At 40.1% G+C, this 26,409-nt stretch overlaps 2 protein-coding genes across 2 annotated transcripts; both read right to left on the bottom strand.

Annotated features, from left to right (window-relative positions):
* Positions 1-3,594: 3,594 nt before the first annotated feature.
* LOC133440466 (zinc finger protein 383-like) lies at positions 3,595-4,265 on the bottom strand. Its single transcript, XM_061717725.1, has one exon. The coding sequence runs from the start codon at positions 4,257-4,259 to the stop codon at positions 3,711-3,713; it is 549 nt and encodes a 182-aa protein (XP_061573709.1). The 5' UTR covers positions 4,260-4,265; the 3' UTR covers positions 3,595-3,710.
* Positions 4,266-24,245: 19,980 nt separating this feature from the next.
* LOC133440422 (zinc finger protein 239-like) lies at positions 24,246-25,507 on the bottom strand. Its single transcript, XM_061717679.1, has one exon. The coding sequence runs from the start codon at positions 25,416-25,418 to the stop codon at positions 24,453-24,455; it is 966 nt and encodes a 321-aa protein (XP_061573663.1). The 5' UTR covers positions 25,419-25,507; the 3' UTR covers positions 24,246-24,452.
* Positions 25,508-26,409: the final 902 nt, after the last annotated feature.

Genomic DNA, 26,409 nt, shown 5'->3' with positions numbered 1-26,409 from the left:
TACAAATAATATAATATATTACAAATGATAGCAGTGACCAAAACACCTGCAGAAATACTGCAGGAATGACATAGCAGCAGTTAAATGCAGCCTTCTGTAAGCTTTAAATATCCACTGGGCTTACATCAAATACATCAAAACACAACAATAAAAAACTGTTTTCTGAACTTATCAATACGACTCTGTCCTTCACAGGATAAGTAAAATGGATCACTGCAAAAACTCACAATCTTAATTTGTCTTATTTCTAGTTAAAATGTCTCATTTATGAAAAAAAATCTCATTACACTTAAAACAACACTCATCACTGGAAAAAACAAAAATTTTCACCCGTTTCAAGTAGATTTTCCACTTGAAATAAGTAGAAAAATCTGCCAGTGGAACAAGATTTTTTTTGCTTGTAATAAGAAGATAAATCTCTAGTTTTTGGGTTTAGGTAGCGGTAGCGATAGCTTAGCTCAGACTGCGATCAGATCTCAAGATTTAGGTCGATTGCTGTTCGTGTTTTGGATGGCTCCGTGCCGGTTTCGTGCTTTGTTTGTGGTTTTTTTGTTGCAGATTTCCAGTGCTTGACGTGTGTCTCCGTGTGTTCCTGCTTCCTGGATTGGCAGTGGATGTCGTCACCACCCCCCCCCCCCAAAAAAAAAAAAAAAAAAAAAAAAAAAAAAAAAAAAACACTGGGTTTGTATGTGTATATTTATGTATGTGTACGCATATGTGTGCGTATGTATATATTACATATAGTAATAATGCACATATATACACTTTTGGTTTCTACCGTCATGGTATCAATCAATAATATGTGTGCAGACAAGGTAAAAAAAATAAATAAATAAAAAAAATAAAAAAAAATAAAAAAATAAGATAAATCTTGACCCATTGGCATATTTTCCTACTTATTTCAAGTGAAAATGTACTTGAAACAGGTGAAAATTGTCAAATAAGACAAATAATACTGCTAAATGTTGAAATAGCAGTATGTCATTGAAATGACATAAGAGATGGAAAGGGGGGATGGCAGTTTTACAGGAAGGAGGATTTTCACCGTTTTTATTTCATCCCCCCTCAACTCGAGTACTGCTCACAGGGAACTCACAGGGAACTGAGAACTTCATAACTTCATAAATAACTCAAAAATCACAGAGAGAAAAAAAAACCACCAGCAAACTAACAAACAAACCAATAGAGCTCACAGAGTTAACAAAACAAACCAGCAATGAACAACTCGCAGCCCCGCTGTTTTAACTTCTCCTCCTGATAAGGAGCTGCAGGTGTGGTTTAAGGCTGATTTATGGTTCCGCGTTACACCAACGCAGAGCCTATGCCGTAGGGTACGCGGTACGCGCATCTTACGGCCCGCGTCGCCGCTTAACCTACGGCGTAAACTCTGCGTTGATTTAAGGCGGAACCATAAATCAGGCTTCACAGCGCAACTCACTGTGCGCCCGGCTCGTGCTCGTCCCCGCGCGCAGCTCCTCGCCGACTCCGCGCTCATATATTGAATACATTTATAAAGCCCATATATTTATAAAGCCCTGCCTGGCCGAGCCCTAACACTGAGGCCATGGTAGATACAGTAGGTTACGCGCGGACACCCGGCACTGTTGACTTTTTTTCGCTGCCGGCAACGTGACCAGATTACGTGACTGGTCAAATCACAGCCTTTGCGGTAAGAAAATCTCGTTTCATCACATCGCGATATTATCGCAAATGCCCATTCACCCTCTGGTCGGATCATGCTCCCCTCCAGTGGCTCCATCGCATGAAAGATACCAATGGGCGGATCACACGTTGGTATCTGGCTTTACAGCCCTTTAATTTCAGAGTGGTTCACAGGCCGGGGGCTCAGATGGCGGTCCCTGACTTCCTCTCCCGCTCTGAGGGAGGGGGGGGGGGGGGGGGGGGGGGTGTTGGCTAGGCCGGACGGTCCCCGGCCTGAGTCGAGCGATGGGGGTATGTGGCAGGGTGCAGGATTGGGGCGTGGTCTGCAGGGGAGAGAGGGAGTGCGGGGGAGTGGCGCACAGGTGACGCGGCTGGAACAGCTGACGGTACACAGGTGTGTCTAATCACTCTGTGTATTTCAGTAGGTGTGCGGGCCCTGGAGACGGGATAGGACGGACGCAGAGCGGAGCAGAGGTGCAGCTCTGCGGACGGTGCAGAAGCACAGAACTCGGAGAGAGACAAAACTGAAAGGAAATAAAGAGATTTCTAACCAAATCCCGGTATCTGCTGTCTTGAGTGACCCCCGTAGCAACGAGCAGTGCTACACTCATGAATGAAGTCTTTATTATATTTGGGAGGGCGATAGACAACAGCGCATAACACAGGACTTGCAAACTCCAACACAAATAATTGGAGCTCAAAACTGGAGTAAGTATCTGTGTGGAGAAGCCGACATTTAAAACTCTCCTTAAACACAGCAGCAACCCCGCCCCCTCTAGCCGAAAGTCGAGGCGAGCTGAAGAAGGACCACCTAGGTGGGAGGAGCTCTGAGAAAGCGCTGTTGTTCAGGATAAAAGTCTTATTAGCCATGGACCGAGTGTTCACCAGAGCCATGCGAATTAAACACTGGTCAGATTGTCGGGAGGCACGACCGATCGGGCGGAGATTCTCCAACACACAGACCCGTCTGTGGATTCTCACGGGTCGGTGACAGGGTAGCGGATACCCGGCCTCGGGGACTGCCGGCAACAGCCATCGGTAGCAGCTCCGTGGAGCCTTGCGTGCTGTAGCCGGGTTGACGATCATGGTTATGGGTGGATGTCGAGGCCAGGTAAGCTCTCAGCCTAGACACTACTCCACCTCTCCTTCCTCGTCTCCTGCGTCAGCCGTTGCGTAGCAACCCGATGGATGAACGCCATATGCACGGTGGAATAGACGCCAGCAACGGCGGCGGCGTCTTTGGCTGTCCATTAAAGTCCTGGATCGGTAGCTTGACCACAGAATTGCGGATATTTAAAAGGGCCAGAGGATCATACACTAGTAGCGGTGACACATTATGGACAAAAAACGCCCAAAACAGGACAATACAAAGAAAAAGTAACAGGGGCACACGGCCAGCCACACACAACGGCGCTATCTTCCTCAAAGTTTCCTCCTTAAAGTTTATAAAATGGTGACAGATGGTAGGCTGTTCTGTTTCTGACGTGTTGATGGTTGCGTTTCTTCTTTTGTCGTCGTTTCTTCATGTTTTCAGAGGAACGTTGTAAAAACTGAACACGTAAATATATCAAACTTGGACTAACCTCAGAACGGAGAAGGACAGAGTTTAACAACATGGAGCTGCAGATTAACTTTACAAAGAGAATGTGAGTGAAAAAGAAACAGACGGGGGAAAAGGACGTGTGAGAGCGGCTTTGTAGATGAACGAAATAAACTGTCACGTTTAAAGAAACTTCAGCAAATACTAACAGCTCTTTATTTGCATCGTAGAGATGGCAAGTTACCAACAGCAACAAATAATATGATTTTAAGAAGGAACAGGGATTCAAACGAACTCAATGCAGAACTTTCAAAAAAAAAACACAACCACATCGTTCCCTCTGCGTCAAGTTGACGGAGAAGCATAAATCCGTGTTGAACCTGCAACCCTTGTGGGGAGGGGATTAGGCTCATCAGCCACAGGAGGTGGTGGTTGGACTTCTGCAGGTTCTTCTTCTATGAGTCAGACAGGAGTGGACAGCTGCCCTCGGAGGACGACAACATGAGCTTCATTTGTCACGAGTACCAGACTTCTCCACCGGGTGATTTTTCATGTGACTCAGCAAATCAATTTTGCGGCTAAAACCTTTGTTGCACGTCTTGCACAAATATCTCTTCTCGCCCGTGTGTGTGGTTATGTGACTTTTAAGAGATGATGATTGAGTAAAGGTTTTTCCACAAGTGTTGCACAGGTACGGCTTTTCACCGGTGTGGGTCCTCGAGTGACCCACCAGGTGGGAACGTTGCCTGTAACTTTTTCCACATGTTTTGCAGATGTAGGGCTTCTCGCCCGTGTGCATGGTTTTGTGGGTTTTAAGATTTGATGATTGAATAAAGGTTTTTCCACAGGTGTTGCACATGTACGGCTTTTCACCGGTGTGGGTCCTCGAGTGATCCACCAGGTGGGAATGTAGCCTGTAACTTTTTCCACATGTTTTGCAGATGTAGGGCTTCTCGCCCGTGTGCATGGTTATGTGGCGTTTAAGATATGATGATCTAGTAAAGGTTTTGTTGCAGGTGTTGCACAGGTACGGCCTTTCGCCGGTGTGGATCTTCATGTGATCCATTAAAATATTACTTTCAATGAACTCGTTGCTGTCTGATGGGACAGCAGCATCTTCGTGGTCACCATGTCGTCTCATTGGCTCCGGATATGCAGTTTTACTGGAGTCTGAGTGTAAACTTTCAGTCCCTTCCTTATCTTTGTTTTGAGCTTCAGGAGAAGTGTGCAACAGCAGCTGGCCACAGTTTGGTCCTGGTTCACGATTTTCAACTTTCACATCTGCGACATTGACCAATGAGACATCCACCTCTACGTCCTCGTGCTTCATCTCCTGACCACTGGAGTCTTCCTCCAGTTCTGTAGTCTGTGGATGCCCTGGTTCCTCCTGGTCCGGGCTGCAGCTCCTCTCCAGGTTATCGAGGTGCTGGTCACTGAAAACCCCGTCCTCCTCAACCTTACAAACATTTTCTTGTGGGAGTTCTGGAATTACAAAAAGGGACAAAAGATAGGATTTTAACAAGTCAAAGGTGCTTCCCAGTGTTGATTGGTTGGTTGTATTTGTGAGGTTTAAAGTTTGTCCTTAACTTTCGGTCTTCCTCTTCATCTATGTAGTATATTTGAAAAAAAGTGCATTACTCTGTGTGACCATTAGGCGGCACTGTGACTCTACTCTTGTGTTACTGCGTTGGCATCGAGACAGTTGAAGAATAAAGTTGTTGTTCTAGAAATGGGTTCTTCCGTGTCATATATAACATGGTGTCAGAGTAAAAACTTGAAGTAAAACAAAAATAGGAAGACAAAATGGAGCAGATGAAACCTCCGACCTCATTAAATCTAGAAGGAAATCTAGCGGAAAGTTGGAGAGTCTGGATCCAGAGATTTAAACTGTTTCTTGTCGCCAGCGGAATCGACGAAAATTCTGGTGCAGTGAAAAGAGCCACGTTCCTACATGTGGCCAGGGACGAAGAAATTAAGGTATATAACACTTTTGACTTTGATGAAAACGTAGATGACTATGATACATTGAAAGAACTTTTCCGCCAACATTGTGAGCCAAGGAAAAATGTGACGTATTTGAGGCACCTGTTCTTTATTCGATTGCAAGGAATATCAGAGACTGTTGATGCATATGTGACTGATTTAAAAAAAGAAAGTGAAAGACTGTGAGTTCAGAGAGAATCACAGATGACCAAGTGAGAGGACGACTACTGAGAGAACCGGACCTCACGCTAAATAAAGCAATTGACATTTGCAGATCCAGTGAGTTGAGTCGGAGTCAGATAAAAAGTCTACATGAAGAGATTGAAATTCCTGTAAAAAAAGTCACCAAGCAAAAACAGGAAAGTATCTGTCGCGCTAAAAGATAAAATTAAAACAGAGCTGAATAGAATGGAAAACTTGGGGGTGATAACCAAACAGACAGAGCCTACAGAATGGGTCAATAGTATGGTGACTGTAACAAAACCGAACAAAGTTCGGATCTGTATCGACCCACAGCACCCACAGCACCCACATCATCATTGGGCTGAAGTCTATATTTGCAAGGCATGGTGTGCCAGATGAGTTGTTCTCCGACAATGGCAGACAGCTGGTGAGCCAAGAGACGGTGGACTTCAGTGCTGAGTGGGGTTTCAAACACACCTCTTCAAGTCCCACTTTCCCACAGTCAAATGGCCAAGTTGAGAGAGCAGTTCAGACAATAAAAAACATGCTGACAAAGCACAGGACAGTGCTGGTGACCCGTACCTAGCACTGCTTGAATACCGGAACACACCACTGAGTGGGGTTGGACTCTCACCTGCTCAGATGCTCATGGGAAGAAGGCTCAAATCAAAATTACCTGTGACAAAGACATTATTGCAGCCAGCTTTCTATAAAGATGCCCGGAGCCACCTTGTGCATAGACAACAAAGACAGAAACAATACTTTGATCGAGGAACCAGGACACTGTCTGACCTCCAAGTAGGCATGGGACGATATGAAAATTTCATATCACGATATTAGTGGACAAAAATATCACGATTACGATATTATCACGATATTAGCGTGTCGCTTATAAAATTCTTAAAATGCAAGGAAAAACACTAAAAAACACTACTGGTTCCTTCAGAACATTTATTCTCAAAACAGTGAAACTTGAGGTAGAGAACAAATACAAATACAAATAAAATACAATACAAATAAAACAAAAATAAAATAAAGGCACTGCTCTGTAGTATACAAAACAAAAAGCTGAATGGCCAACACAAAGATTGAATGAAAATAAAGTGCCACAGTAGTCAAATGCACACGGATTGCACATGGATACTCTCTGAAAAATTAAATAAATAATAATAATAATATTAATAAAATACATGAAAAAAAAATAACCCTGGCTTCTACCTTTGGTAGCCTTGTGTGACCTTTGGCCTAGAGAGTGAGATGTGAAACCATAGCTCTTTCACAGATTGAAGTGCAAAAATGTCAGCATGTTCACTTTTTCTGGCTTAAGTTTTGTTCTTTGAGGCGTAACAATGTGTCCACTGGCACTGAAGACACGTTCCGAAGGAACACTAGTGGCAGGTATGCAGAAAAGCCGGCGTGTGACCTTAGAGAGATGAGGCATTTCCTCTGCATGTCGCTTCCACCACAGCAACGGATCATCCTCCTCCTTGATGGTTGGAAGACACATGTAGGTCTTCACCTCTGCCCTCACCTGATGACACACACAAACACAACACACACAAAACATTAATCAAATTGTGTTTATGATATATTCAAATATTTTTTATAAATATAAGAGCTGAACAAATAAGTTATTATTTCCTCCTGTGATCATTTCATCTCACCTTCTCTTCTGGAGTGCTAATGGCCCCTTCTTCTTCAGCTCGCTGCCGCTTGGTTGCCATGATCTTCTTCAGCAAGCCAGTTAGGCTAGGTTTCTTGTGGGACTCTTCTTTAGATGTGGGGGCGGCAGTGCTGGTGCTGGCAGTGGGCTGAGTCTGACTGGGCTCCTCCAGGGGTTCTTGTCTGACTAACTGGTGTGGGCTCTACCAGTTTTAGGGCCTCCTCTACACAGACGGAGATTGTGTTCTCAAGGTCTTCAGTGAACTGTCCTTTGAACCGAGGATCTAGGAAACATGCAAGGTCAATCATTCTCTCTGCGTCCTCTGAATATCTTGAGTCAAGGTCTGCCCTCATCATCCTCTTCATCTCTCCGACCAGTGCTCCATCTTTTTCACACACCTTCAGGATCTCATTTTCGATGTGGTCCAAGCATGGCTTGATAGAGGAGAGTGTGACCCTCGTCTCTGAGGCAAGTCCATCTGTGAACTGGTGAAGTGGGCGAAGAATGTCACATGCCTTCTCCATCACAGTGATATCAGAATCTTTTGGCATCAGGTGCCATGCACCTCTTTCCCCTGCCAGAGCAGCACTGACTGCTTGCTGTTGGCCAAGGAACCGGTCCAACATTTTGTAGGTCGATCCCCACCGAGTAACCACATCATGGATCAATGCCTTTTTATCCAGCTTCAGGAGCTTTTGCTTAGCCTTAAGAGATCGCTTCCTCTTCCAGCTCCTTGAGAAGCCCTGGACAGTGTGACGGCAGGCTCGGACACCCTCCTCTACACGTTTCATCTTCAAAACCTTTGAGATGGCCAGGTTTAAATTGTGACCAAAGCATCCAAGCCACATGTTACTGAAATTGTGCAAGGCCTTTTGCATGTTTGAAGCATTATCTGTTGTGATGCACACCAGTTGCTCTTTCTTGATGTTCCACTCTTCAAGAATGTTCTCGATCATCTCTCTGATGTTCTCAGCAGTGTGGTCTTCTGGAAAGATGACAGTTTCAAGGCACCTGGACACTAGTTCCCATTCTGGGGTCAGAAAGTGTATGGTGAAGCTCAAATATGGTTCACCTCCACCTCCACTACTTGTCCAGATGTCAGTGGTAGCAGCAAAGGAAGAACCCTGCGTCAACTTTGTAACAGTCTCCTCTTTAACCTTGTTGTACATGTCTGGTATCAATGTTTTGGAGAAGTACTGTCGTCCTGGCACTTTGTACAGTGGAAGTGCTTTTTTCATGAGCCTCAAAAAGCCAGGCCTTTCAACCGTGCGGAATGGCATCATGTCCTTTGCAATGAAATATCCTATTTCGTTGGTTATCTCTATGGCAATCTTTGATGTTGGTGCATATTGAGCTTTTCTTTCAAACATTTGTGGAACGCTTGGTTGCACTTGCACAGCAGCAGTAGACTCTTTGGGTGCCGGAGGTGAAGCAGCCTACAAATAAAAACATAATGTCATAAGCATGAACTCAACTGACCCAATAACTAGTATTTTAAGTATATTGTAGTATTATTTCATCTTTAAGAATATTTATAATATCATTAATTAATTATGCAGGTCTTTATTTCTGTTCACTTTACATGTAATATTGATTCAACATTACACTGGCTTTAATAAAGCAATAAGCATTCAACATTGTTGAATGCTTATTGCTTTATTAAAGCCAGTGTTTCTCAAACTTATACATTTCAAGGTTTCTCTGACAGCATACAAATGGGAATAAATGGACCATTTTGTTCCATTTGTATGCTCTGAGTTACAGACTTGTATGGGTCAATTTAGACCCTCCTAAAGAACCCACAGAGCCCCTAGAATACAGTCTGACAGCATACAAACGGAACCAAACGGACATGTTCAGGTCCATTTGGTTACATTTGTATGCTGCTCTCAGAGTTACAGACAGAGAAACAGTGCAAACAGCGTTTACATGTCATCGTTAGAAATGTTATATTTATATTACACTATTATTTATTTACTCGTTCAGTTTGCGTTGCCGTGAGACTGTGAGTCACCGCGGCAGCACGTACAGCGTTGTCTTGTTCACACTCAAGGCTGATTTATGGTTCCGCGTTACACCAACGCAGAGCCTACGCCGTACGGTGCGCGTCGCCGCGTACCCTACGCCATAGGCTACGGCGTAAGCTCTGCGTCGTTTTAACGCGGAACCATAAATCAGGCTTCACTCGTCTCGTTTACATCTGTGTGTAATCATTTTTAAAACAAACGTCAACAATGACCATGAATTAATGTTATTACCTGGAGTTCTGTGAACACGCCCGGGTGTTTCTCCCGAAGATGCATCCGTAAGTTTGACGTATTTGCGTGAGGCGCCGGGACTTTTTTCCAGCAGCGTCTGCAGACAGGAGTCTCGTCTTTTTGTTCATGTTGCCGTGTAAACCCAAAGTACTCCCATATGTTGGACTTGACCCTTTTGCTGGGAGGATAGAGAATCCGTTCGGCGGCGTCGCCGTCTGGAAGTTGTCCCGTATCTTGGAGTTCTGATTCAGAGTCAGACTGCATGTTTGATGCCATCTCGGCGCTAGTGCTAATGCTAATGCTCTGCCTGCTCATCAACAATAACACACGTGGGGGAATTTTTCACTTCCGCCCGGCGCTCCGCCTCTACAGCTGGATCCGTATCCGATATGATATGATATGATATATGAATATATCCGGGCGAGTGAATTGACACTTTCTTCCAAAAAAAAAAAAAAAAAAAATTAAAATAAAAAAAAATAAATAAAAAAAATAAAAAATTTGGCGATAATTACAGTACCCCACGATAACGTTATCGCGGCCGTTTTTTAATCGCGATATACGATAATATCGTATATCGCCCCATGCCTACCTCCAAGTTGGTGAAAATGTGCAGGTTAGACAAGGCAACAAGTGGGAACCAGCCACTGTGGTAGAGAAACACATTCAGCCCAGATCATACATTATCAAAACCACAAGAGGAGAAATGTACAGGAGAAATCACAGACACCTGCTCAAAACTAGAGATGCAGCGATTGATCGGCCACTGATCGGGATCGGGCCTATAATGCCCCTATCGGTTTTGATCAGAGATCGGAAAATAGTTCAGAGCGGGTCAATCTGATGACGTTTACAACAACAAACATCGCCCGCGCGGGCATTCCTGCATCTCAGACCAAGCTGTCCTGAGGGGGCGTGGCCGGACTCGCCGGTATAGCAGTTTTACAATGTCCAAAAAGGACAACAAATTTGCAGTTTGCAAAGGAGATACCCAAGGAGGAATGTTACAAAAGAATTTCAACACAACGAAGCTGATAGGACATTTGAATGTTTTTCACACAAAGAAGTATTTTGAGTTTCCAAAGTTGGCTGCAGCTAAGGCAGAGAAAGAAAAGGAGGTGCAGCCACGCCGCTAACTCCACTGAATGTAACAGAGACCTATAAACGACAGGACGAAAAATGAAGAACTACATCGTAAGGTAATGAATTCATATGCTTTGCTCATCAGCCGCTTTCTGTTGTAGAAGACGTCAGGTCGTAAATATTTCACTGATGAAATCCTGTCGGAATTATAGCAAACTATATACAGTCAAAAGCCGTGTCAGTCGCGTCACGAGTGACATGTGGAGTTCTAGTGTGAAGAGTTTCCTCACACGCGGCGGATGCTATCACTAAAGCTTTCGCAAAGCTTGATAATTCATAATTAATTTTTATTTTAAGATTTAATTCCTCTTCCCAGAGGAAAACTAAGGTTTATAGTTTACAACTTGTATCAAGTTAGAGAGTTTATAGAGAGTTTATCAAGTTTTATTTTAGAGAGTGACATGTCTGCTGTTGTCTGTGTTGCTGCACATGTTGTACAGAATTATTACCACAGGAAGCTGAAGCTAGTAAACTACACTTACTCTCTGTAAGCCGAGTCTAAATCGTCTCTAAGAAGCTCTAGTACATCGACCGCATAACTGCGGACTCTGCACCAATCCCGCTCCATCGTTCCCTCACTCGTGAACAAGACCCCGAGATATTTGAACTCCTCCACCTGAGGCAGGACTTCTCCACCCACCCGGAGAAGGCACACCACTGTCTCCCGGTGGAGAACCATGGCCTCGGTTTTGGAGGTGCTGATTCTCATCCCTGCTGCGTCGCACTCGGCCTCAAACGGCCCCAACACAAGCTGAAGATCTCGGTCCGATGAAGCCAACAAGACAACATCATCCGCAAAAAGCAGAGGTGAAATCCTGAGGTTCCCAAACCGGATCCCCTCCGGCCCCTGGCTGCGCCTAGAAATCCTGTCCATAAAAATAAACAGGACCGGTGACAAAGGGCAGCCCTGCCGGAGTCCAACATGCACCGGGAACAAGTCTGATCTACTAGCAGATGACACCACACTCTTTCTCAGGGATGAAAATCAAGTTTCTATTGCAATAAACACCATAAATGAGTTTTCCAAGGCCTCTGGCCTAAATCTGAATCTTAATAAATGCGAAATTATATCCATTAAGGATTCTGATAAAACAACAATTTGTAGTGTCCCAGTCAAAAATGAAGTTGTTAACTTGGGTATTACAATAACTAAGGACCAACAAAAAATAACTTCTCTGAATTTCAATCCTATTATCCAAAGAACTCAAAAAAAGTTAAACCAGTGGCTATTACGGGATCTCTCTCTTAGAGGTAGAGTTCTACTCACCAAGGAGGAAGGAATATCACGTTAACATATGCATCTCTGTCTCTGTTCGTGGACAACAAACGTATTACTCAGAATGACAGGCTGATTCTCAACTTCTTGTGGAAAAATAGAACTCATCATCTGAAAAAAATCTGTTCTAATGAACGACTATGAAAATGGTGGACTACATTTTCTAAATGTCTGCACCCTAAATAACACATTTAAGATAAAATTGGTTGAAAAAATTCTGATTCTGATCAAAATCTGTTTGTCCTGTAACCATGGTAAGAACAATAAGTTGATTAGATTCTTGTTTAGACAGGATGTCACCACAGTTCCTTATGTGGTCTCACACTGGAATAGGTACATGGATCATATTGGCTGGAAAAAGGTCTGGCTCTTACCCAACCCATACCTGTTGACCAACAAAGTTAGAGAAATATTGTTTAAAATAATTCATAGATTTTATCCTTCTAATGATCATATTGTTAAAAGGTTTAAAATAGACATTGATGTGAAATGTGCTTTCTGTTCTGTAAATATTGAAACAATTACTCATTTATTTTGACTCTGCCCCATTGTCCAAAACCTCTGGATTGATATATGTAATTTTATTGTTAACAATATTGAAGAAGAATTTAAGTTGTTTTGGAGGGATGTGCTGTTTGGACTCTATGACTTTGACAGGATTAAGGCAAAACCCAATGAAACATTCATTATTAAAGTCGTCATACTGTTGGCAAAATTTCACATTCACAAATGTAAATTTACACATAGAAAACCCTCTTTTGTTGCTTATTACAATGAGCTCAAACATCGACTGCATTAAATTTTCCCTTAATCAAAAGGCGATCAAAACTATTAATATCTGTGCTCATTTTAATGTTTTCTTGTAAACTCTTATCCCCCCTGGCATGAAATGTGATTTCTATGTTCTGTTGAAGATATATAATTTGTAAACTTCATGTTTTTGAAAAAAAATTAAATAAAAAAATAATCTAACTACAAGTCCTGCATATGAACTCCTATATGAACATCCTCCAACGATCGGGTTTTTTGCCAGTGTCATCTCACATCTTACACGGAGCCACTGTGATCTGCATCTTCTCTAATAAATAAACGATTAAGTCTAAAGAAATGTATGGATCTAGTTAAGAAATGTATGGATCTGGTTAAATATAAAACAAATGCAAATAATGTTCAAAGCAAGGAATAATCTACTACCAAAAAATATCAGAGGAATGTTCACTGAGAGAGAAAGGGGCTATAATCTAAGGGGAGAACTACATTTTAGAAAACATAAAGTAGGAACAACAATGTGCAGCATGTGCATATGGAACTGTGGAGACTCTGTGGAACAGTTTGGAGCTGGAAATGAAAAGGTACTAACATAAATCTGTTTAAAAAGAGATACAAACAATTATTTATAAACAGGTATATGGAAGAGGAAATGGGGTAACGAGTGTGAGAAACAAATAAAATAGGGAAAAATGGTATATTATACTTGCTTAAGATATGTTTAGATATTTATGTAGTATATATTATATGTTGAGAGGGATAGTTATAATTATGTAATATATGTTATATATTTATTAGGTATGTAGCATATATATATTTATAGGGACATTTATGTAGTTATATAGTGTATATTTATATAGATTTATACAATATTTGTATTTTCTATATATTGATATAATATTCATGTAATATTTATATTTTCTATATACTTATATGGATAATTATGTGGTAATAAGCATGTTTTACATAGTATTTATATAGACTATATTTATATGGATATTGTGAAGATATAATAATAGCAATAATGTAAATTCATATTTATCTGGGGGGTTTCCCATTTAGTTGGTTTGCTTCATCACCACGGCTTTTAACTGGAAACAAAGGGATCTTGTAGGAGTCATACTCATGTGTTCATTCATTCAACTTTCCAGGGTTACGTACCGACTCTGTGGAGTCTGATTTCAGGTTTCCAGGCGAGGTCCAACAGTCTGCGCTGACGGTCGAGCTCTTCTTCATACTCCAAGATGCTTTTTTCAAACACTGACAATATTTCTACAGCAGCTGCTGTTAGTCGCTGACCGATAAACTCTCTCAGATGATTCACCTTAGACATTGTTGAAGAGGAAAAAGAAAGGAAACAACAGAACCGTCCTCCTCAAAGGAATCACTGCTCACGTGTTCCGTTCGCTCCAAACTTCCGACCTTCCGCCGGGTGTTACAATCTGGAGTTCCGGTAGAACTCACGGTTCTACGGATAGTTCCTTCTCGCAGTTACAGTAAGTATTTCATTTACCAACGAAAGTAATTAGAACAAAATACATACAACATTTTTCATCACTGGTTTACTACGACTTCTGTCATTTAGCAGACGCTTTTATCCAAAGCGATTTACATCTGAGAAAACAACACAAGCAAGAAGGTTTAGACCAGGGTTCGGCAACCCGCGGCCCTTTAGCGCCGCCTGGAGCTTTTAAAAAAATGTTTGACCTTTTTTTTTCCTTTTTTCTTTTTTTCCTTTTTTTCTTCTTTTTTGTATTTTTTGTCTTTTTTTCTTTTTTCCTTTCCTTTTTATTCTCGAAATTTTAACTTTTTTCTCGACATTTCAACGTTTTACTCGAAATTTTGACTTTTTCTCGACATTTCGACTTTTTTCTTGAAATTTTGACTTTTTTATCGATATTTCGACTTTTTTCTCGAAGTGCATAATGAAAAAAAATCTTCCCCCAGTTATAACTACACACAGCATGTGTTGCCTTCATTCTAAGGCTGATACAAGACTTTTCATTTTTTGCGGCTCCAGACCATATTTGTTTTTTGTGTTTTTGGTCAAATATGGCTCTTTCAACATTTTGGGTGGCCGACCCCTGGTTTAGTTTTAGTTTTTCCGACACAATGAGAGCTGACGCAATTTATATGATAAGCTTCTGATTGTTAATATCAATATATAAAAGAAAAATATTTTTTAATTCATGTGTTCTTTATTATTTGTCATAAAACATTTATGTTGTTAAGAAACTTTTATTGCTGAACCTCAAAATAATACATAAGGTAAGTCTTTGACACATTAAAACATTGAAATATCCAACTTAGTTTAGTTCAGCGCTTCCAGTCGGTGGATTTATTATTGACGTGCAATACCATTAATATTTCCAACACTAGATCTTTTAGTATTGATTTCTTTGAAGTCAAACTCTGAAGGGCTGCAGTGGAGTCTGAACAAATGACATAGTTCCTTCTCGCAGTTACAGTAAGTATTTCATTTACCAACAAAAGTAATTAGAACAAAATGCATACAACATTCTTTTCGTCACTGGTTTACTACGACTTCTGTCATTTAGCAGACGCTTTTATCCAAAGTGATTTACATCTGAGAAAACAACACAAGCAAGAAGGTTTAGAAAGAGTTTTATTTTTTCCGACACAATGAGAGCTGACGCAATTTATATGATAAGCTTCTGATTGTTAATATCAATAAATAAAAGAAAAATATTTTTTAATTCATGTGTTCTTATTATTTGTCATAAAACATTTATGTTGTTAAGAAACTTTTATTGCAATGGGCTTCAAAATAATACACATGGTAAGTCTTTGAGACATTAAAACATTTAAATATCAAACTGATCAAACCATCAAACTGATTTTGGTGTGAACTATTATATAGATATACAAGACACATTTAAAGCTGCAGTTTCCGACATTTAACCACTAGAGGGAATAAAGATCCCAAACTAACCCCCAAACTCAGAATGACGGTTCATTCATGCATGAATCACCCACAGGTTTTCTGCAGGGGTTTGAAGCCTCTTTTTCCTCGTATTGTGGCAGGTTGGAATTATATAAAGCAAGAAGTTTAATGCGTAATTAGTGGCGTGGCCTTTTGATTGGCATTAATTTGTCCAACCTGTAAATAAATACTTTTTCTACGATCTTAGAAAATGTTGGGAGTAAAGAATCAGGCCTGTAATTAGTGAATTGGTGTCTGTCTCCAGTTCTGTACAGTGGGATGACTACTGCAGTTTTCATTTGTTTTTGGAAATGTCCCAGTTCTGAGACTGATTACAGCTGTATGTCAGTTAACAATCCATCAATAACCTTTTTGACTATTGTCATATCACCACAGTCAGTTGACACCTTGTTTTTACATTTACTTACAATATCTATGATTTCTCTCTCCTCCACAGCTGTGAGAAACATTGAATCTGGATTTCTACTTATTAATGTTTCCTTCCATCCATCAGCTGATCCAGGATCACACATTTTTCTGCCAGCTTTGGTCCAACAATCACAAAATACCTGTTAAAATGATTAACCACCTCATTCATATCATTAATGACTTCATTGTTATTGGTTAAATATTGTGGATAATTAGTCTGTCTTGAACTTTTCCTAATGTCATCGTTCAATATATTCCAAATACCTTTCACGTTATTTTTAGTCCTTATTCATGAAATAATTCATGTCCCTCTCCCATTATTTATTGCAACTGTGTGGTTAAAAAAATAAAATAATTCAGTATATGTTTAAAGTAGATACTGGTCTAAATTTTTAATTTAGCATTACGGTAAATGTATAGAATCATAAAAGGATTAATGAAAATAAAAACTGAGGTCATGATTTTTTATTGTCTTTTATAGAAATCTAATTTGTTTTAAAATTATACTTATTTAAATTAAGTCAGATGTGTTTGAGATCTTAAAAATGTTGACATTGCATTTATTCAAATTCTTATACTTTTATCTTACATTCTACTTAAGTTTTAGGCATTCAGTAAAATGTTTTAATATCATTAATCTCCACAACTCAAAATACTAATTAGTTCAATAAACTTTTTTTCAGTTCAATTCAAGTAACAGTTTTTAAGGGGAAGTGTGAAATGTTCAAAATAAAATAAATTAACATCTCAACTGTTTTATGGCGTTTGAGGTCTCGCTGACGGCTCTGGAAAATGCAGCAACAGAGAGACGGATGATGTAAACACAAATGTAAAGACATTCAGAAACACAGCAGACTGTGGTTCACAGACAGCTAAAGTATTGGGACGTGCTGGCAAAGCTGCAGGAAAATATAAGAACTGGTGTAACGTGGAGCTGCTGGAGCAGCTGAGGTGCCGGTAACAGCAGCAGTTGAAGATCTTGGAGTCCAGGCTCAGGCCTCCAGCCCTGACATGTGTGACCATGCTTTTGGGACTAAGGATGTGTCATTTGATGAAGCCAAGACCAGTGAAATAACAAACTGGATCAAAATGACGTGATTGAGGAAGTTGAGGATAAAGGACAAAAGTGCATCTCCACTTCTCAACTTCATTTGATGACATTTCTCTTTCCACACTTTCTGAGCTAAAGGCTAGTCGTACAAAAACGAGGTTTCACCTTCATATACTTAGATTTGTGGATGTGGAATTTACCCAGAATTATAATATTATTGATAAGGAAATCATCGATGTTATTGTCCATTGAAAGTCCAAAAATAATAGCTTCACGTGAGAAATCCTGCAGGTCAAAAACCTTTGGGTGAAGCCAGTCATGTACATCCTGCCAAAGGGTTTTAGAATACATACAATGAAAAAATAAATGATCAGTAGTTTCACATCCATCACAGAACATACAGTTATTAGTATCAATACCAAATCGTTGTCGCAACAGATCACTGGATGGATATACACCATTTAAGGTTTAAAATGGAGTTCTTTTGCTTTGGGAGTGATTGGACATTTTAAATATTTTGTTCGTAGCATGGTGATGGTATGTTTGGGGTAAAATTGTAAGATTGAGTTTCTATAGGATACCAAAGGGTATGAAATGAAATTAAACATATTTCTAATTGATTTGTTTGGAATTTTACCGTCGTTAAAGTCAAAGCTACCAACCAAAAGTTGTGGAAAAAGAGGGCTAATAGGACCGGGGTTAGTTACAATACCCTTTATTAAAATCAAAATAGATTTAGGGATGGCCTTGGTAAAAGATTTAAATGTCGTACGGTTGCAGCCTAGGTCATATTTAAGGCAAAAGTTCTCATATGATAACAAATCACCACCACTGTCAACTAAGTGAAGGACAGACCAAATATCCTTTTCCATCCAGTTTTTGTTGTACAACGACTTGTTTCTGACTGTGATATATCGATTGTTCCATATTAGACTATTGTGGGGGGTAAAGTTATGATTATACAATAGTTTCCAATACAAAAGTACCTGCTGGTGAAAACTGGATAAACTGATTGGAAGTTTTTGAATGGCGAAGTCGCATCTTAGTAACAGTTCAATGCCTCCCAGTTTATCAAAAATTACTCTGGGGATATGATACCAAAAGCTCTTATTGTTTAGAAAAGATTTCAACCAGTTCATTTTTAGAGTGCCATTAATAAAATCAAAATCAATAGCTTGCAGGCCTCCATCTTTGAATTCTTTGGTTAGTTCGGTTTTCCTGATGTAATGAATTTTCTTTTTCCAGATATAGTTAAAGTTAACCTGGTTAATCTTTTTAATTACACTATTGGGAATAGATAGTGAGTAAGCCGGGTAAATACATCTGGAGAGGCTTTCCATTTTTGTCAAGAAGATACGACCCAGTAAACTTATGTCTCTTAATAACCAGGAGTTGAGCTTGGTTTGGGATTCATTAATTACAATCCAGACATTTTTATTTTCACTTTCTGCTGAATCTTTGGAGATAAAAATTCCAAGATATTTCACAGCAGATTTTATAGGGATGTTGTATGCCTCTGATAAGTGACTATGGTGGATTGGCATTAGCTCACATTTGTTTAAATTTAATTTCAGCCCTGAGGCTTTGGAGAAAATATCAATAATATGCAAAATTTTAGGGGTTTCAGATAATTGTTTCATGAAGATGGTAGTGTCATCTGCTAACTGGATAATGATTACATGTATTCCAAGAACCTCTAAAGGTGCAATATTGGAATTTTTGATAAGGATAGAGAGCATTTCTGTAGCTATTATGAAGAAAAATGGAGAAATGGGACAACCTTGTTTTACTCCTCGTTTAATTGTGAATCGAGGTGATGTTCCTTCTGGTAAGGATATACAGCTATTTGAATTTTCATATAGGGATTCAAAGATGTTTCTGAATTTATCACCAAAACCAATTAATTTTAAACACTGAAAAATGAATGGGTGCTCAATCGAATCAAACGCTTTATAGAAATCAAGAAACAAAATAAAACCATCATCTTCTATTAAATTATTATAATCTAGAAGATCAAGGATTAAGCGAATATTGTTGTGAATGGATCTACCCCTCATGAAGCCAGATTGGGAGTCACTTATGATTTTATGCAAGTGCTTTTTTAATCTGTTGGCATAGATAAGGGTAACAATTTTGTAGTCGTTGTTTAATAAGGTGATCGGTCTAAGATTTTCTAACATTCTTGGGTTTTTGCCCGGTTTTGGAATCAGAGTTATTATTCCTTGTTTCATACTAGAGGGAAATGTGATATTGTTAGTTGCTTCTTTTAACATAAGAGAGAATGGCTCTTTCAATAAATCCCAGAAATGTTTATAAAAATTTGCAGTAAGACCATCAGTCCCTGGGGATTTGTTCAAAGATAAACTGTTTACTGCGCTGTCAAGTTCAATAGAGGAGATATCGGAATCACATAAATCTGCAAACTCTTTCTCTATAGTAGGAGTGAGACCTTTAATATGGTTAAAAAGGTTGTCAGCATCATCTCTAGAGAAAGACGAGGAGTATAACTTAGTATAGAAGGAAACAATTTCTTTAGCAATTATAGCTGGATCTGTGACAGTTTGATCATTAATCAACAGTGTTTTGATTGAATTTCTTTCCTGTCGTCCTTTTTCTAATCGACAAAAATATGCTGTGCTTTTTTCTCCTTCCTCTATCCATTTTGCTCTTGATCTAATATATGCACCTTCAGCTCTTCTGATATAGATTTCATCGAGCTTAGTTTGCAGAATTTGTAATTTCTGTTTATCTTCATCAGTCTGGGAAGTTTTGTTACTGTAGGAGTTTATTTCTTTAATGATATTAATTTCTGATAATTTGTTACTTCTGTTAAGTGATTTTCCAAAACGAATAGCAAATTCACGAATTTTGAATTTTAAGAATTCCCATTTAGAAACATAAGATATTATTGACTCATCATACATTACATCTGAGATTAAGGTTTTGATACCATCATGAAAGGACTGACATTTTAATAAACTTGCATTGAATTTCCAGTATCCTTTATTCCTCCGATTGATACCAGGGGGTCCCAAATTTAGCTTGATGGTAGAGTGATCTGTGAGAGGAGCAGCAGAAATAGAGCAATCAGATACGGAGGCCAACAACAAGTCCGAAATTAACCAAAAATCAATTCTTGATTTTGCTAAATTATTTGGTTTGAACCATGAATACTGTTTGGAATCGGGATGTTTAAGGCGCCAAACATCCAGTAGGTTATGGGAGCTGCAGAAATCAGAGAGGACAAGGTTAGCAGAAATGTTTTGAGATTTGGGAGGATGTCTATCAAGGCATTCATCATTAACCATATTGAAGTCACCACCGATAATTACATTGGCTGTTGGGAAGAGCTGTTTAAGGTTTGTAATGGCAATGGAAATATCGGAAATCAATTGTTTGTTCTGATTAAGGTTATTAAAACCATATATATTAACCAGGATAATGTGTTGATCATCTAAATTCAGGACACCAATTAACCAATGACCGCTATTGCTATTTCTAGATGTCACCAATTTAGCAGGAGAGTTACAGAATAAGATGGCTATCCCCGCTGATTTTTTGGAGCCATGATCAAAGATAATCTTGTCGCCCCATTGATTTCTCCAAAATGTTTCATCTTCTAACGTAGAGTGTGTTTCTTGTAACAAAATAAAATTAGCCTTTTCGCCCTTACAAAATAAAAAAATAGATTTTCTTTTAGTGTTATCTCTTAAGCCCCTAGCATTGAGAGAAATACATGAAAACTGAACATTCATTTTGAACAAAGACTAGCAAACGCTAGTAAAAATGTAAATTTAACTTAAAGAGAGGTGAAAAAAAAACCCACAACAGGCAGCGTCCCTTCAAATTCAACAGTCATAACTTGACTATCCAGCTTGTAAACACATTAAAAGTGCCTTTTAACATAAATATCACATGGATTATCACTGAAAACCTTATGAGATGAGTAGTTTTAAGTAATTTTTTGTCCGTCGATATAACCTGCACCACCTCTGTAGTACGCTCGTTTTCCAGCTGCTCTTGCTTGCTGAATCCTTGGCCACAGTGCTGCTCTCGATTCTCTGTCAGCCTTGCAGAGGTCCTCCATGAAGCCGACCCCTAGCTCCCTGCAGACTGCCGAGTCCTTGCTCATCCTCCACAGCGCGTCACGATGCATCCTCTGGGTAAACTGGACGATAACATGCCTTGTTTTGTTTTCCTCACGTCTGCCGAGTCGGTGGACTGAGTCCACAATATGATTAATGTTTGGGGACCATGACGGGGAGATTTTCAACAGAACATTAGCGACCAGTTCACGTGTATTTTCTCCATCCTTTTCTTTTATTCCTCGGATCCGAAGATTCCAGCGGCGCTTGTACCGTTCAATCTCCAGGACTCGCTCCATTAGCTCAGCGTTGTCTTTCTGTAGCGCCGACACTTCTCGACCGGTGCTTTGACGCTGAGTTTTACAGTCTTTGATCTCTGCCGCATTAAACTCGACTGCTGTGGCTATGCTAGATAGCATTACGGAGTTTTGTTGCATCTGGGACCCGAGTGTATCCACTTTTTCAGTTAGCTGTTTTATAGCTTCCAAGACAACATTCAAAGCTTCATTACCGTTTTCTGCCCCTGTATCCGCTTTTTTAGTTGCTGGTGGGTTCTTGAGTGGCGAGAAGGGGTCTTTTCTTTTGGCGTTCACTGTGGAAGTTTCCATCTTAGCAGCGTAGTCATGTCCGGCGTCGGCAGGCGTGCTGGCGCGGGTTGAAGTAGTATTATTCTTTTTTGTTGACATTATGGTGCAGAATTCTTGGAATATCGTTGTTTACTTAATATCCAATATATGCTCAGTTAAAAGGGGGAATAAAAGCAGAGCTGGATAGTAAAACTCGTGTACAAATGGGACAGGGAGACAGAGCTTAAAACATTGACTGCACCCGTTCCGCCATCTTGCCGGATCCCCGTGTCATATATAACATGGGCTGTTTCCGAATTCGGATACTACCGCACTACATGCTACATACTGCAAAGTATGCATTGTATACTGCCTACTAAATGAATGATTCAGTACGCTGCTCCAGCAGACCGTTCACACAGCAGTATGCTACAGTGTATCCCAGAATGCATTTCGCACCAAAACGACAGCGAAAGCTGAGATCTAAAAGCTGACTAGAAGCTGTTTTAATTTCAGCTGTAGCGCTGTTAGTATGCCACTTTATTAAGTGTTCTTCTAAACGGATGTCTGATATAAAAGGGTAAATTCCAAAGTCTGTCCTCTTCCTGGAATCTGATCCCGATGATCCTCCCTCTTCTTCCTGCTCTCCAACCTGCAGATCTGCAGCTTCAACACGGATCTCAACATCAGCTTTAGAAGAAATCATGTGTCAGACGAGTTGTAAATCTAGTACAACTTGATTTTATACATGTGATTCAATAATATTGTTAATTTCATATTATTTAAATAATTTGAAAAACGTACACAAATATGTTGTAACTTATAGTTACAATAACACAGCATGGATCATTTGAATTACACTGTTTTGACTTAGTTTGTCCCATGAATTATCACGATAATCTGATGTACGTGCAGCTCAGATTTAAAATGCTTAAAGCCTTTTACAGTTTTCAGCAAACTATGTATAACATCACAATATATCGCAAAATTTGAATACTGCAATATCGTATTGTATCGTGACTCAAGTATCGCGATGTGTATCCCACATCACACTCATTTCCTCATTCATCTTTAAACCAAATGTTCTTGTTTTCTAAATCAATAAAAACTAGGGCTGTCCAACTTAATGCATTAACGACGCGTTAACTTCACATCCTCTTAACGCTGACAATTTTTTTAAACGCACGATTAAAAAAAAAAAAAAAGGCATGATATCATTTCTGCCGGTCGACGGCACCTGTAGCTGGAGGAAAAGTATGGTGGATTGAAAGATGGAGAATTAAGACTTTTGAACGGTTAGTTCACTTTCAAAAAGATGCCAGATGGTTCGCTGGACAAGACTGAAGTTATCTGCATGTACTGTCGATTTGAAATGAATTACCATCGAAGTACGTCGAGTCTCAAATACCATTTGCAGCCAGCCCCTCCCCCCCTCCCCTCTCGTCAAAAGCAGACAACGCTGTAGCAGCTTGCAAAAAAGGACCAGTCAAATCAAACTTTATTTGTAAAGCGCTTTTCTTACAAAATAAAAAATGCAACGCAAAGCGCTTTACATAAAACTCAATAATGCCCCCCGCACACACGCGCACAGACGGGCGCACGCACGCTGCGATTCGCACGAGTTTATGGCTGAGCTCTGAGGATCAGGTGAGGAAACGGCTGCACTTTATAGGTTGGGTTACTCCCTGCTGTTACATGTGCACTTTATTTGTTTGTAATTTAGTTTTTGTATCCCCCTGTTTTGATCCCGCTTAGGAGAAGGGGATATTTTTGGAGCCTTTTATTTTCCTCCATATGTTTATGATGCATAGCCTATGGTTCAGCTGCTTAAAAAAAACAAGGAATCTTAAGTTAGTCTTTACAAGTGTAAAGTTGGGGACTACATTGTGTTTGTATTTATGAAGGAATGTTAATTTCAGGTCAAAAGCTTTTTTTGTGGAAAGTTGAATAAACATTGACATAAAGCAGCATAGTTGCCCTTTCTCATGTTGTTAACAGTATTAAAAACATAAAAAAATACCTTGAGGTAATATAGAACAGCACAAAATGTGTGAATACATTTGCAATTATTATGTAATTAATCACGATTAATCGTATAGTTAATTACAGAAATCATGGATTAATTAAGATTAAAAATTTTAATCGTTGGGCAGCACTAATAAAAACGTTTTAAAAAGGGAAATAAAGGCAAACCGTATCTGACTGCACTGACTTCTGAAATCTTCAAGTTTTTTTGTTTAATGCTGCAGATATTAAAGTTTATAAAATGGTGACAGATGGTTGGCTGTTCTGTTTCTGACGTGTTGATTGTTGCGTTTCTTCTTTTGTCCTTGTTTCTCTGAAGTTTCTTCATGTTTTTCATAGGAAGATTGTAAAAACTGAACACGTAAATATAATACGTGAACTAAACGTACTTGAACTAAACTCTGAACGGAGTAGATGGAGAGAGTTTAACAACATGGAGCTGCAGATTAACTTTACAAAGAGAATGTGAGTGAAGAAGAAAACAGATGGGAAAAAGGACATGTGAGAGAGGCTTTGTAGATGAACGAAATAAACGTTTAAAGAAACTTCAGCACATACTAACAGCTCTTTATTTGCACCCTGGAGACAGCAAGTCACCAACAGCAACAAATAACGATTTTAAGAAGGAACAGTGATTCAAACAAACTCAATGAAGAACTTTAAAAAAAAAAGTACACAACCACATCGTTCCCTCTGCGTCGGTTGACCAAGTTGACGGAGAAGCATAAATCCGGGTTAAACCTGCAACCCTTGTGGGGAGGGGATTAGGCTCATCAGCAACAGGAGGTGGTGGTTGGACTTCTGCGGGTTCTTCTTCTGTGGGTCAGACAGGAGTGGACAGCTGCCCCCGGAGGACGACAACATGAGCTTCATTTGTCACGAGTCACCAGACTTCTCCTCCGGGTGATTTTTCATGTGACTCAGCAAATCAATTCTGCGGTTAAAACCTTTGTTGCACGTCTTGCACAAATATCGCTTCTCGCCCGTGTGTGTGGTTATGTGGCTTTTAAGATATGATGATCTAGTAAAGGTTTTGCTGCAGGTGTTGCACAGGTACGGCTTTTCACCGGTGTGGATCCTCGAGTGAATCACTAGCTGGGAACGTAGCCTGTAACTTTTTCCACATGTTTTGCAGATGTAGGGCTTCTCGCCCGTGTGCATGGTTATGTGGCTTTTAAGATTTGATGATTGAGTAAAGGTTTTTCCACAGGTGTTGCACAGGTACGGCTTTTCACCGGTGTGGGTCCTCGAGTGATTCACCAGGTGGGAACGTAGCCTGTAACTTTTTCCACATGTTTTGCAGATGTAGGGCTTCTCGCCCGTGTGGATCCTCGAGTGATCCACCAGGTGGGAACGTAGCCTGTAACTTTTTCCACATGTTTTGCAGATGTAGGGCTTCTCGCCCGTGTGCATGGTTATGTGGCGTTTAAGAGATGATGATCTAGTAAAAGTTTTGTTGCAGGTGTTGCACAGGTACGGCCTTTCGCCAGTGTGGATCTTCATGTGATCCATTAAAATACGACTTTTACTGAACTCTTTTCTGCAAGTGCTGAAAGAAAATACCTTCTTCCCCGTGTGGGTCCTGGTCAGCTTTGATTTACAGTTGCTGTCTGACGGGACAGCAGCATCTTCGTGGTCACCGTGTCGTCTCATTGGCTCCGGATCTGCAGTTTTACTGGAGTCTGAGCGTAAACTTTCAGTCCCTTCCTCATCTTTGTTTTGAGCTTCAGGAGAAGTGTGCAACAGCAGCTGGCCACAGTTTGGTCCTGGTTCACCATTTTCAACTTTCACATCTGCGACATTGACCAATGAGACATTCACCTCTACGTCCTCGTGCTTCATCTCCTGACCGCTGGAGTCTTCCTCCAGTTCTGTAGTCTGTGGATGCCCTGGTTCCTCCTGGTCCGGGCAGCTCCTCTCCAGGTTATCCAGGTGCTGGACACTGGAAACCCCGTCTTCCTCCACCTTACAAACATTTTCTTGTGGGAGTTCTGGAATTTCAAAAAGGGACAAAAAGATAGGATTTTAACAAGTCAAAATTGCTTCCCAGTGTTGATTGTTTGGTTGTATTTGTGAGGTTTAAAGTTTGTCCTGAACCTTCGGTCTTCCCCTTCATCTATGTAGTATATTTGAAAACAAGTGCATTACTCTGTGTGACCATTAGGCGGCACTGTGACTGTACTCTTGTGTTACTGCGTTGGTATCGAGACAGTTGAAGAATAAAGTTGTTGTTCTAGAAATAGCTTCTTCCGCGTCATATATAACGATCCAACTACAAGTCCTGCATATGAACACCTCTATGAGCAGAGACAGTTGAAGAATAAAGTTGTTGCATTTCAGGTTGACCATTTCTGAATTCTTGTGAATTTTTGTATTGTCAGCATCTCGTTTGTCCAGTCTTTGTCCAGAAGGTATAGGTTGCCAAGCTGTAAGCTCAATAGATATAAATTCTCATTTATTCCATTATCAATTAAGTTACTCAATAACAGGAAATGAGCTGTGTATGTGTGTGTGTGTGTGTGTGTGTGTGTGTGTGTGTGTGTGTGTGTGTGTGTGTGTGTGTGTGAAGGGTGGAATGTGCAATAACGAGTGTGCTGCTGTATGAATAGAGGGATGTGCAATAATGTTGCTGTAGCAAGGGTTTTTTTTGTGTAGAGGTGTTTTCAGGACATTGCGGGAGGGCATGCAAAGAGCGGGGGGATATGACAATGTGTTATTTGTTTATTGTGATTTTATATGTTTTGTTATATATGTGGCGCCTGGAGTCTCTAGTTTTGTCCAAGACAAATTTCTCTCAAGGGAGACAATAAAGATTATCTCATCTTATCTTTAC

The sequence above is a fragment of the Cololabis saira genome, chromosome 3, assembly GCF_033807715.1.
Source record: "Cololabis saira isolate AMF1-May2022 chromosome 3, fColSai1.1, whole genome shotgun sequence".
NCBI classification, from domain to species: domain Eukaryota; kingdom Metazoa; phylum Chordata; class Actinopteri; order Beloniformes; family Belonidae; genus Cololabis; species Cololabis saira.
This window is presented reverse-complemented; position numbering and strand designations above follow the sequence as displayed.